The sequence below is a fragment of the Cryptomeria japonica genome, chromosome 2 (genome assembly GCF_030272615.1).
Source record: "Cryptomeria japonica chromosome 2, Sugi_1.0, whole genome shotgun sequence".
Taxonomy (NCBI): domain Eukaryota; kingdom Viridiplantae; phylum Streptophyta; class Pinopsida; order Cupressales; family Cupressaceae; genus Cryptomeria; species Cryptomeria japonica.
Window position 1 is genome coordinate 76,463,383 of NC_081406.1, and position 13,555 is coordinate 76,476,937.

Consider the following 13,555-nt stretch of genomic DNA (forward strand, 5'->3'; position numbering starts at 1 on the left):
CAAGAAGCTTGAAGCAATTTATGAGCTAGGAATCCTTATGTTTCAACACCTTAAAAGAGGGGGTTGTAGTAGTGTTAGGGAATGAATGAAGGCTTTTCTTTTATTGGTCGGTATGAGCCTCCTTCTAGCTAAACTAAATATGAAAACTTATACACCCAAGTCAAATTCATTTACTGGAGTATCCATTTTGCATTTCATATATCTAATACCATCCATGTCAATTGATAATGCCTAATTTATTTATTTTTAAAAGTAGCCTTAATCTTCCTCTAGCTTATGATGAAATTCTAGTACTGAGGAACTACTATTACTTGGCTTTTTCACTCTTAGTTGGCTTATAAAATGCTGGGGAAATTGCTTATAAGCTTTGGCGAGAATTCCTTAAGTATAAGAGCATTATTTGCAATCTTGCAACAAATAAAGAGGATATAGGAAGCACTGAAATACAAGCTTATGGGGTAATTATTGCAAGAAAGAGAATGGTAAGAGTAGTGAATAGAGATTATTACAGGTTTTTCACGTATACTTCAAATCTTCAAAGATGTTTAGTAAGTTGAGGGACCCTTCTAGCATTGCAATATACATAGTAACCCCAAGATATTTGTATTTCAACTATAGCTACAATAGTAAACCTTGGCTCCTTGGGAAAGGGGTAAATGGCCATCCTTATTGCCACTATGAGGGCTTGTGTGATGTTTAGGATCTCACATTAAGGCTTATATAGATGTTTCAATCCTTACATGGACGACTTGACCTCTTGTTAATTTGCACGGTCTAGCTAGGACACCATCCTATAGCCCATCACATCAATGGTAGGATGATCTACAGCTAAGCTACCATCACCTTTGCAATTGTTGCCGCATATTAAGTTTGTAATATGGTACTCTATCTTCCAATAGTCCTCTCCTATTCCTGTTCGCAAACACACCACCCTGCCCACCACACCCCACACAACTCTTGCTCCCTACTCACACACTTTGGTGCTTGGGAATCCTAGCATTCTAGGTTTAATGCCATGTCATTTTGCATGGAAAAGCTAGAACTTGAAATTAAAGTCTCCCGTGTGCATGCCGGGGTATTCTGTTTCTGACCTACCAGCCCTTTTCAGTTACAAATTTATTTTCAGATTGGAGAGAAGCATATTCTCCTCCAGAATTACCTTTGTTAAGTAGCAGAAGATTGGCAGGAAAGGAACATTTGTTGAGGAAATCTTTGGATTAAATGTTGCATCAAAGATACATTTCATGCAATCTAAATCAATCACAAATTCTATAAAGGGTAGGCAAAGAAACCCATTACAAGCTCTTCAAAATAATCAATGAAAGTTATCTTCTATTGGGCCCTTACTAGAGAAACTGGAAGTGGAGTGACAAGAAGGATTTAGGTAACTACGTAACAATAGACATGATTAAATAAAGAAAACAAACCTCCTATATCCCCACAATTGAACAAGCATTGGTGGCTGAAGAATCCAACAACATTAAAATAACACCATTGCTCGATGAAATGAAAATCAAGTGCTTCGTGCAATATTGAGTCTTGAGGTTGCTAATGGTTCACCAAAATTTTTCTATAAAATATAGACGGTTGGTATAATAGTCTTTCACTTAAAATGGTAGAGAAGAATTGGACGATCAAGTGTTTTGTAGGTGTAATCATGCCAAGACATTATTAACATGGTTATAAACTAAATTTTTGGTCACTATGCCAATTCATTTATGGTCATGTTTTTTTGGATGGTCATTGATCTTAAGCTAAGCCAAAAGAAAGGGCAGAAATTGTAGCTATACTAAATCATCATTCTCTACTCCTAACACCCAAGGCTGAAAATTACTTGGATGTTCAAGTCCTTGTGGTGTGCTAGCATGTCTGTGTGCTCTACTGTCCTGCCAGTCAACCTTAATTAATGTTTTGGAAGTGATAAAGACTTTCAACCACCCAAATTGGGAATGTCTACAGCAAGTATATCGCAACTGTTAAAATAGTAGCAGTTTTGAAATAGGGAAAAAAAAAGGTTTTAAATTTAATAAATATCTTAAATAATTTGTGACATGAGAGGTAATCCCCCAGCAATCAGTGTAAGCTGATGACTTTAGGACATTAAATATGCCCCAACGGTTAGCCATATTATAACGTATCTATCAAGATCTTTGCACTCTCATATTTCCTTGAGCTAAGCTGTAAGCATGCCTGACATGACATTAACAGCTTCACCCTGTAAAAGAATACGTTTTCCATCCTCTACCACTTGAAGGACCAACTTCCCACCTCTTTTTGATGCCTGATTCACATAAGGATTGGGTAAATTCAGACAACCACCCAAACTATGAGATATTTGAAGCATCCAATAAAAGGCAACCATAAATACACTCTCATGTATAGGCAATTACGCATATGCATAAAAAGTAAATCAAACAGAAATTATAAAGAGAGATTAGATTGGTATATAGTTATAATTTATAACTAGCTGAAAGCATCCTCCATGTGTTCAACTCCCATCTAAACCTATGATGAAATGTACAATTTACCTGGTAAGCAACTAAATGGGTTTTCCCAAGCTTTGTGGCCCAATAAGGTCCCAATGCACAGTGGGCGCTTCCACAAACAGGGTCCTGAAAGGTGACGAGAGAATGTAATACACAAAGAAGATTCCAAGAGAACAGAAAGGAATCAATTTAACAAATTCTCAAGTTAAATGCTGACAAGTAAGATATTTATCACATAAATACAAGAGTTTGTTATGAGCGTAAATTCACCCTATTCTAAGGATCAATGCAAAATCAAGATCTCTTCAAGCTCACAGAAAATTTATGCAAAACTTTAATTTACTGTTGGGGATTATTTTCTTTTTTACAGCATTTCATAATCTTATTAACGAAGAAGCATTTTTTAATTCAAAAATGTATGCTAAGGAACCAATGATACTTATTCTATCAATCATTATTTTCTTTTTTGTCCGTTCATCAAATAAGGAGTTATTATAGAAGAGAATACAAATTAAAGTTCGACATAAATTTTCTGAATTTTTCAGTTAGTGCCATACAATCAACAAATTTTCAAATAAACAAATATTTATTTGAGAAGAACATTCTATTTCACCTCAAAACTCAGATTCCCTACCTCATTAATGCCAAATTGTGGACAGAAAAAACGTGAGTAAAAATCAAATCCAGATTGCTGGGGAGCGAGCCCTGTTACAATGACCCCTCTGCCACTCAATTTCTGAATTTCATCAAATTGAGGCTGCAGGCTTTCAACTTGTTCTCCTGAAGCAAGTTCAATCTTCAAAACCAGATAAAGTCAACCACCACACTAAATAATCTTCTTGCTATGAAAACATTGAATATCCATGCTACTAGCATACACATATTGCCTGAGATAATTGCATTTGTATTAATAAGTAGACATTAAAAGTTCGCTAAAATGTGCATAAAGAAGAACTGTAACCATGCAGCTTGTAACTTAAGTATCTTGGTTCTTGTATCTAAATATATTGAATAAATGACGCTGAGCGAAATGATTGAACTAGAGATCTTGTGTTGTCTTCTACTGATGCAAAGGCACTCTTGTATGCATTCCTTAAAGTTGTACATTTCAAATTTGATCTAGATGACAGAAACCAAAATGCAAAATGAAAATTCCCATGGCTTAATGAAAGTTGTAACCTCATGCAGCTCTCATCAAGTGACAAATTTATTCAGAATTTTGAAATAAAAATTTAAGATCATCCTGAAACTTGTCCCAAGTTTTGCACTAATTAATTATATATAAAATATGAATTAGAAACTGAGAAAACTTTGCTCTTGGGTGTCATGCGTCAAAAGAGTGAAATTATTAATAAAAATATTCTCAAGACAGCTTTGTATGGGAAGGGAAAAAATTTGACATTTCATATCTCCTTTAAGATCTATGATTGAGATAAAAATTATAAAATTGACAAAAAGATTAAAAATCTGGAGCTTCTTGAACTTGAAGGCTTTCAATAGTAAGATTTTCTATTGGCATCCCTTTTTAGCATCCCTTTTTATCATCTACTGCAACATTTGCTTACATTTGCTTTCAACTGTAAGGCCAAACTTACAGTTGCAGAAATGCAAAAATAATTACAAGTCTTCAAGAGAAGAGAAGAGCATAGGAAAGCTCAAGGCAGTAGGGAGAGAACCCTTTACAATGAGGTTTAAAATCCTTATATAGAAAATGGTTACAAGAGTGATCATGACCCCTGCATGTCAATCTGGGAGTGCAAGGAAGTGTATGCACTTGACTTGTACATGCAAGCAACCTAGCCATACCCACAAAAGGCAACCTTGAGAAGGTGGATTGATTGACCTTCCAAAGTCAAAGTATGCAGACATGACATAAGTCACCACAACAAGCATGGCCCCGTACCTCTCTTGATGGAAATTTTGCCAAAACATTAAATGCACCCCTGTGGCTTCACAAAAGAAGATGCACAAGTCACCAAAACTGTTGGAGCATTTAAAGCTTTGAGTGTTGATCACGCCATCCGGAAGTGTCGCTAGTCGGAAGGAAGTCCGGGGACTTCGGAAACTAGGGTTCCTAAAGTGGGGAAGACACGTTTCCCGAAGTGGGGAAGACAAGGAGAGAACCTCGGAACCTCGGGGGTCCGGGGTAGGAGAAAGGAGAGCAACAGGGAACTTCGGAACTTCGAGGTTCCGGAGTTTCGGAGAACTGGAAAAAGGGGCAAAGGAAGGAACTTCGGAACCTCAAGGTTTCGGAGTTTCAGAGAACTGGAAAAAGGGGCAAAGGGAAGGAACTTCGGAACCTCAGGGTTCCAGAGTTCCGAATGTAAAGTATATTCAATTTCTATTGAAGAACAAATTAAATACTAGCAATGCTATGTGATTGCAATTTATAATTTTGTGTCTAACAATTCTGATTTATTTATGTGCAGACTGTGGGAGAGAGATCATTTTAATATTTTTCTATGTCTTCTCCAAATGAATTCAATTGGTATATATATCATTTAGGCAACCAATCAATGCACCCATTGATCGGTGCCTTTTCAATATACTTTTGTTTTATCTCTTAACACAATGCTATTTACATAATGGATCGGTTCACATATAACCCCGATAAACATATTGCATATCATAATTTGGATTGGTGCCTTAATGCACCCGATAACCAAAGTGCACATTGTATATTTGAATCGGTGCATATTTCATTAATTAACTAAAGTGTTTTACCAAGCAATGAAGCGGTGCTTGTTTACACCCGATAGCAAATACTGAATCGGTGCTTTAATAACAACAGCATTTAGTTGAGGTTCGATGCATATAATATGTTACCGGGTTTTAACAACCCGATAACATATCAATATATATTATAGCAATCGAATCAATACCATTATTTTATATCAATTTATCATGTTTCAAATCAGTAAGCAAAATATAAATGATAACAGACATATACGAGTATGGTTTACTTATCTTGTAGGAGCTACAATGCATTAACACTCCCTCTTGGCTCTGGAAGATAGGTAACCTGCATCACATTTCTCTTTCATAACCAAGATAATGTCAGTCATCAAAATCTATATCATGTGAAATATCATCAAAACATATGATATGAAAAATAAAAGAACATCACTTGACCATGTTATATAAAGTATCACCTAAGCATGTGATACAAATATTTATCAAGATATCACCTAAACATGTGATATTTGTATTGCCTAAACATGAAATACTTCTAAGGATAATCCATATGAGAAGTGTTAAGTTCTCATCATATCCAAGTTGTGATAAGTGCAATAACATTTTCTAAATGTTTCTCACAACACAGTCATGACACATCCATGACTTACCAGAGATCCAACATGATCACTGGTCGAGATATCACCTAAGCATGTGATATCAGTATTGCCTAAGCACGCAATACAAGGATAACCATATAAGAAGTGTTTAAATTCTCATCATATCCAAGTTGTGATAAGTGCAATAACATTTTATAAATGTTTTATCACAACGCAGTCATGGCACATCCATGACTTACCAGAGATCCAACATGATCGTTGGTTTGAGTACCATAAGATCATCACCTTATGATGTCTACATACAAGTGTTCAGTATCTGAGAGATCATCACCTCTTAGATATGAACACAGGTGGCAAAAAAACCAAAGATTGTCCAAACATGACAAAGAAGTTTACACATGAAACATCTTAAATATATGTAAGTATAGATTACGAAGCAGATTACCTTTCTATCATACCGATGCCCTTTCTGAAGTGATCAACCTTCACTCTGGAAAGAGGTTTGGTCAGAATATCTGCAGTCTGATCTCCTGTACACACATATTCTAATTTAATCACATTCCTGTCAACCATATCTCGCACATAATGGTATGGAATCTCAATATGTTTGGACCTGTCATGAAATACTAGATTTACAGAGAGTTTTATGCAGCTTTGATTGTCACACTGAATAACTGTAGGTTTCATAGGTTCTCCAAACAATCCCACAAGCAACTTCCTAAGCCATATTGCATCTCGAGCAGCCATGGAAGCTGCAATATATTCAGCCTCAGTGGAACTCTGAGCTACTGAAGATTGTTTTCTGCTGATCCAGGATATCATGGCTGAACCTAAACTGAAGCAGCACCCTAAAGTGCTATTTCTGTCAGTCACACTGCCAGCCCAATCTGAATCTGTAAATCCATGTAGGTCTATGTCAATTTTCTCATATTTAAGACCAAGCTTTAGAGTACCTTGTAAGTATCTCATTATATGTTTTACTGCAACCAGGTGTATCTCCTTAGGTTCACACATGAACTGACTTAGAGCATTAACAGCATAACAGATATCTAGCCTTGTATTTACCAGATACATCATTGACCCAATCATCTGCCTGTATTGAGTAGGGTCAGTGGGTTTTGACTCTGCTATTGCTTCTTTTAGTTTATGGAAGTTGGTTTCCATAGGAGAGGTCATGGGCTTGCAGTTTAGCATTCTGAATCTCGTAAATATGTCCAAGGTGTACTTCCCTTGGTTCAGTACAATATTATCAGGATTCTGCCATACTTCCAATCCTAGGAAGTAATGAAGAAGCCCCAAGTTCTTCATATCAAATTCTGTGGATAGATCTTTCTTGCATTGATCTATTAGATGATCATTTCTTGTGATTAATAAGTCATCAACATATAAAATCAATATTAGCATATCACCTTTATTTCTTTTGAGGTAGAGATTAGGATCCGCATCATTCTTAGAGAAACCTAGCTTTGAGAGATAGGTGTCAATTCTTTCATACCAGGCCCTGGGAGCCTGTTTGAGCCCATAGAGAGCTTTCTTGACTCTACACGCATGAGACTCCACATCATGAATTTCAAACCCTTCAGGTTGCTCTAAGTAGACTTCTTTTGAGATCTCGCCATTTAGAAATGTTGTCTTTATATCCATCTGATGTACCTTCCACCCCTTTGCTACTGCAATGGCTAGTACAGCTCTTACTGATATATACCTGGCAATAGGTGCAAATGTCTCTTCGTAATCTATTCCTTCCTTCTGTGAGAACCCTCTAGCTACAAATCTGGCCTTGTGCTTTTCAATACTGCCATCTGCGACATGCTTGATTTTAAACAACCATTTAGAAGACACAACAGATTTCTTGGTTGGCCTAGGAACAATCTCCCAAACATCATTCTTCATAATGGACTGATACTCTTCAGACATGGCATCTTTCCATACTTGATGTTTGAGTGCATCTGATACATTGTTTGTTTCAACTTTAGAGAGATCATTCATAAGGGCAACATAGTTGGTGAACTTATTAGGCCTCTTGCTTTCCCTGAAGGTTCCTGAAGGAGCAGCGAACTTCTGAGCTTCTGCTACAGTTTTGGTGGCCCATAGTGGTCTTTTCTTGAGTTTTTCTATAGGTGGATTTTGTGTTTCACCTATAATTTCCTCAAGATACTCCCTCTGAAGCTCAAGAGTAGGATCTTCTACTAGGTTAGGAGTAGGATTATAGATTTCAAGTTCTATTGTATTTTGGGCCCTTTTGAAGGCTAAATCTTCTTCGAAGATTACATCCCTACTGAGTTCAATATTTCTCTGCCCTTGTACATAGGATTTTGTAAGCTTTAGAAGTTTCACTGTACCCTACAAGTATTCCCCTTTTTCCAGAGGGCTCTAGTTTTAGTCTTTTCTCTTTAGGTACATGTATATAGACAGGACACCCAAATATCCTAAGGTGGCTGATATCTAGCTTTGTTTTGGTAAAGACTTCCTCAAGAGTTTTATCTTCAAGGTGTGAATGAGGACATCTGTTTTGTATGTACACAGCAGTGCTAGTTGCTTCTGCCCAAAGATTCAAGTTTAGATTTTGATCTAGTATCATAGCTTTGGCAGCTTCTACTATGGTCCTATTTTTTCTTTCAGCTACTCCATTTTGTTGAGGGTTATAAGGTATTGTTAACTCCCTCTTAATCCCATAATTTTTACAAAAATCTTTAAATAGTTCTAATGTGTATTCCCCCCATTGTCAGTTCTTAGGGTTTTAATTTTGTTTTCTGAGAGGTTTTCTGTTAAAGTTTTAAACTCTTTAAATCTACTTAGGATCTCTTCTGATTCTTTACATTTCAGAAAGTAGATCCAAGTCTTCCTAGAGTAGTCATCAACAAAAATTACATAGTACAAGAATCCCCCTAGAGAGTGTACGGACATAGGTCCACATACATCAGAATGAACTAATTCCAAAACTTTGCTAGTTTTCCTAGTACTATTCTGAAATGCACTTTTGGTATTCTTACCTAGGGCACATCCTTTGCATGCCTCTGAATGATATTGCTTCAACTTAGGTAGACCTGTGACAAGGTTTCCCATAGTTGACAAAGCTCTATAATTCAGATGGCCTAATCTCCTGTGCCACACTTCATTTGCATTAGTGGCTTCATGGATCAAGGCTAGATTGGGCTCTGTGCATAGCTCATACAAATAGCCTTGTCTTTGACCAATGACCTTAGCGTTCTTGATGAAGGATTTCTTTGGCCAAGCCAACACCTTGTTTTCAATGAAGGTCACTCTGTATCCTTGATCTTCTAGTGCTGATATGGAGATTAGATTTCTTCTGATGCCAGGAACATATAGTACCCCTTCAAGTCGTAATGACATGCCTGTCTTTAGTTTGATGGTGCAGGTTCCAATTCCTCTGACTGGATGTGATGAATCATCTCCGATGGTCACATCCTCATCATCCTCCTCTATCATGGAGTCTAGTACTTCTCTAAAACCGATGATGTGTCTGGATGAACCACTGTCGATCACCCATGAGTTAGATTTGTTTGAAGCATGGCTTGTAAGTGCTGAGTAGAGGACATAGTTCTCGGAGTAATTTTCTCTTTTGGATTTCTTCACTATGGCAAATGTAGCTTGCTTTCCTTTCTCTGGACATTTTGCAATAGTGTCTGAATTTGTCACACCTATAACATTGAACATGTGATAGGTCTTTCTTTGAAGTGTTCTTGCCTTGATAAGCTTTTCTCTTCCTAAATTGCTTCTTCTTGTACTTCTTATTAGTGTTTGTATTTAGGACTTGCAAGTCTTCGTCTATATTCTTCTGTTTTATTCCTACCTTCTTCAATCTTGATTCTTCTTGTAGACAGTCATCTCTTAATCTTTCAAACTTGGGATATTTAGACCTAGCACTGATGCCTTGGACGAAAGTGTTACATCCACTAGGCAACCCATCTAGAGAAATGAGTGTTAACTCTTTGCTTTGGATCTCATATCCAAGGGAAGCTACGTCATCTCTTAGGCTTGATATCCGCATAAAGTAGGAGTTAATTGTCTCCCCTTTGTTCATACTGATATGATTGATCTCTCGTTTCAATGCCAGAGTACGACTTGCATTTGATATCTCAAATGTCCTTTCGAGTGCCTTGAACATTTTATAAGTCGTCTCATACTTTTTAATGATGGGCATTATGTTATTTCTTACCCCATCCACTATTATTTTAATAGCCTTTTCATTTCCCTCAATCCATGTTTGATTTGTCAGGTTCATCTTCTAGCTGTGCATTTTCAGTTTGAACATATGAATAAACTTTGTTTTCTCTCAAAATCACTTTGATTCTAAACTTCCACGCTGAAAAATCTTCGCTACCTCCGAGTCTATCTTCGAATCTGATAGCATTGGCCATTTTAGAAATGTGATGTAGTTTATAACTTTGTCCTTGAATTTATCAAAATCAAATAGCCTTAGGTTCGATTACCGTGGCTCTGATACCATGTAAAGTATATTCAATTTCTATTGAAGAACAAGTTAAATACTAGCAATGCTATGTGATTGCAATTTATAATTTTGTGTCTTAACGATTCTGATTTATTTATGTGCAGACTATGAGAGAGAGATCATTTTAATATTTTTCTATGCCTTCTCCAAATGAATTCAATTGGTATATATATCATTTAGACAACCGGTCAATAGGTGTAGTGACCGGTCATGCCTTTTAGGCATGATCGATCAATGCACCCATTGATCGGTGCCTTTTCAATATACTTTTGTTTTATCTCTTAACACAATGCTATTTACATAATGGATTGGTTCACATATAACCCCGATAAACATATTGCATATCATAATTTGGATCGGTGCCTTAATGCACCCGATAACCAAAGTGCACATTGTATATTTGAATCGATGCATATTTCATTAATTAACTAAAGTGTTTTACCAAGCAGTGAAGCAATGCTTGTTTACACCTGATAGCAAATACTGAATTGGTGCTTTAATAACAACAGCATTTAGTTGAGGTTCGATGCACATAATATGTTACCAGGTTTTAATAACCCGATAACACATCAATATATATTATAGCAATCGAATCAATACCATTATTTTATATCAATTTATCATGTTTCAAATCAGTAAGCAAAATATAAATGATAACAGACATATACGAGTATGGTTTACTTATCTTGCAGGAGCTACAATGCATGAACACCGAAGAGAAGAAGGAGAAGAAGAGGAGGGAACTTCGGAACCTCGGGGTTCCGAAGTTCCGAGAGGAAGTTCCAGGAAAGAGAAGAAAGGGAAGGGGGAACTTCGGAACCTTGGGGTTCTAGAGTTCCTGGAAAAGAAGGGGAGAGGCGGCAAAGGGAAGGAACTTCGGAACCTCAGGGTTCCAGAGTTCTGGAGAAGACAAGGGAAAGGAACTTTGGAACCTCGGGGTTCCGAAGTTTCGGAGAAGGAGAACAAGAGAAGGCAAAGGGGAAGAACCTCGGAACCTTGGGGTTCCAGAGTTCCGAGGAAAGAGGAAAAGGCCAAGGGAAGGACCTCATTCGAACAAGGCAACACTTCCTACTTCATGATTCTTCTGCTCAGTCCTCGGTCAATTAGGGCAACGTTGGTCCATGGATCGTATCTCCGATTGGTTCTTACTAATGGACCAAGGGTGTTATAAAATGACAACAGATACCTTGGTAGCTTGTTCAGTTGGAAGGAATATTCTTGGATTTAGATGTAAGTAAACTTTGGAAACTGGATGTACTAGGCTCCAAATTTTTGTATCAAGGCCCTGGCTTCTAACGACAATCTCATGTGAAGTTCGCCCTGCAATAGTCTAGTTAAGTACATCGTGAAAGTATCATTCACCAACTTGAAAGAATCAATGTTGTACAAGTGTAACTAGGGATAATATTTGTGGACCTTAAAGAGTCCTAGCCCACATCCTATGGGCCCCTTTCCTAGCAAGTCGTCGAAGTTACCGTTCTGAGACATGTAATGTAAGTACAAATTTGTGAGACGTGTAATGAATTCAAGTCGAGAAAATATTTATAACGCTTGCGAAATGGAAATTAATTTTTTTAAGTAGGGTATAACCTACCCTACAAGGTGAATCAATACAATTTATTTAAAAAATTATGTTGTCTTATTCTAGCAGGCTGATTAATAAGGGGGTGGGGTGCCAATTAATTAGAAGAGATATCAATTATTTGGGGAAGGTAAGGATAGGGTATAAGGAAGATACCTAATTGGCATGGAGCATGGGCCCCTTTCCTGGCAAGCCATTGAAGTTACCCCTCCTAGCCAACAAATAAATCACATACGAGCTCATGTAAAAGGATTGGGCCTGCTTCTCCTTCAAAATCTTCAACTATTCATGCACATAATGACTGATCAATCTTGCCCAATCCACTATCCCGTTAGCATTCATAACCTCGCCGATGAAGAAGAACATCCAGGTTTCAAATGTGAAGGCATGCGAACATCCCATAATCCTATTCAGCATCATCACTAGGTTGGCATATTCTTGCTTGAAATCAAAACTGGTGATCTGCTTGGGCATTTTTGTAATACGAGGCCTTGACTTTACCATCCAGGTTTTGTTAATAATCCTGGCATATCTTTGGTTTTGTATGTCATGGAATGGAATGTCGGAATTCCAAACATTTCTCCAATTGCCTCTGTGGTCCAGTTGGCTAGAAGCTTGCCGTCTGAGGTTAGAATTGCCCTTCTTTCTGGATTATAATGCTTTGCACATTCTAAGATCAGCTCTGGGAATTGGATGGGCGCAGAGAAACCGTCGACTGAGACGATTCCACTTTTAACAAATTTGACAATAGTGGCTGATGGAGTGTGTCCTATAGTTCCAAAAATCTTGTTCCTGAAAGCTCCTTGCTCAAAAGTCCCCAAGTTAGTAACGCTGATTTCCTTCCACTTAGAAATAATATAGGATTTTGGAAGGAATCCTTTCATCTCATTCTTAATCTACGCCTATCGAGAAGTAGCCGCAGCCTTGCTAGATTCCACCACTCCTACAAAACAAAATAAGTTAACATTAAAATTGTTGTAAGGAATTAAATAAAATAATGTTGAAGAAATTCCAGCATGTAACTTCCCAATGTGGAATAAAATAGAACCTCCACGAACAAGAACTTCTAGAAAATAAATAAATTCTTCGAATCTGATTTTTCTCCACCTCTCTTTGACTTCAAATTTCTCCAAATTGCACGTGAGAAATAAATTGAGATTCATCGTTTAAATGAATTTTTCCACCAAGTTGCTTTGTTGGTGAGAGGTTAAACTTAGCAGTTGCATTTAAAAATGCGTCATACTTTCCTTGACAACTCGCCATGCAAACGGGTCCAACCATTATCATTGAGTTCAAAAATGGAAATTTCCATAATTCCTTAAGTCATGCCTCATAAATTCGAAATATTTCCTTTTGCATGTTGCCAACTCATTGATCGTGAAAATGTTTCCATTTTGAATTTTAGAAGGATATTTTGAAAGATTTTCCTTCCCACTTGGAAAGAAACCCTATTCGTCTGGATTTATGGAGAGAAAATTTTATCCGAGAAGAATTTTTTCGTGTTTTTGAATTCATCTTGTTCGAAAGGAGATTTTTCATCAACTCATTACTTTTCCATTTTTTTAGGAAATTTTCCATTTTTGGCTTCAAAATTCAAGAGAGAAAATTCTCTTGGCCAATTTTCCTTTATCTTGAAATTTTTTCATCCTGGGTGAAATTTTCATCCTTGAGGGAGGAATTCCTTTTTTCTTCCTTGATCAATCATTCCAATTCAACCTTG

The 13,555-nt window shown here is 37.0% G+C and overlaps 1 protein-coding gene across 1 annotated transcript in view; it reads right to left on the reverse strand.

The window, feature by feature from the left end:
* Positions 1–1,991: 1,991 nt before the first annotated feature.
* LOC131070752 (uncharacterized) overlaps positions 1,992–13,555 on the reverse strand; it is a 59,948-nt gene continuing 48,384 nt past the window's right edge. Inside the window, exons 4-6 of the mRNA XM_058006382.2 lie at positions 3,121–3,282; positions 2,529–2,612; positions 1,992–2,281 (exon numbers count right to left, since the gene is read on the reverse strand). Coding sequence (XP_057862365.2) covers positions 2,174–2,281; positions 2,529–2,612; positions 3,121–3,282 — 354 coding nt within the window. The 3' untranslated portion in view covers positions 1,992–2,173. The remainder of the gene's footprint in view (positions 2,282–2,528; positions 2,613–3,120; positions 3,283–13,555) is intronic.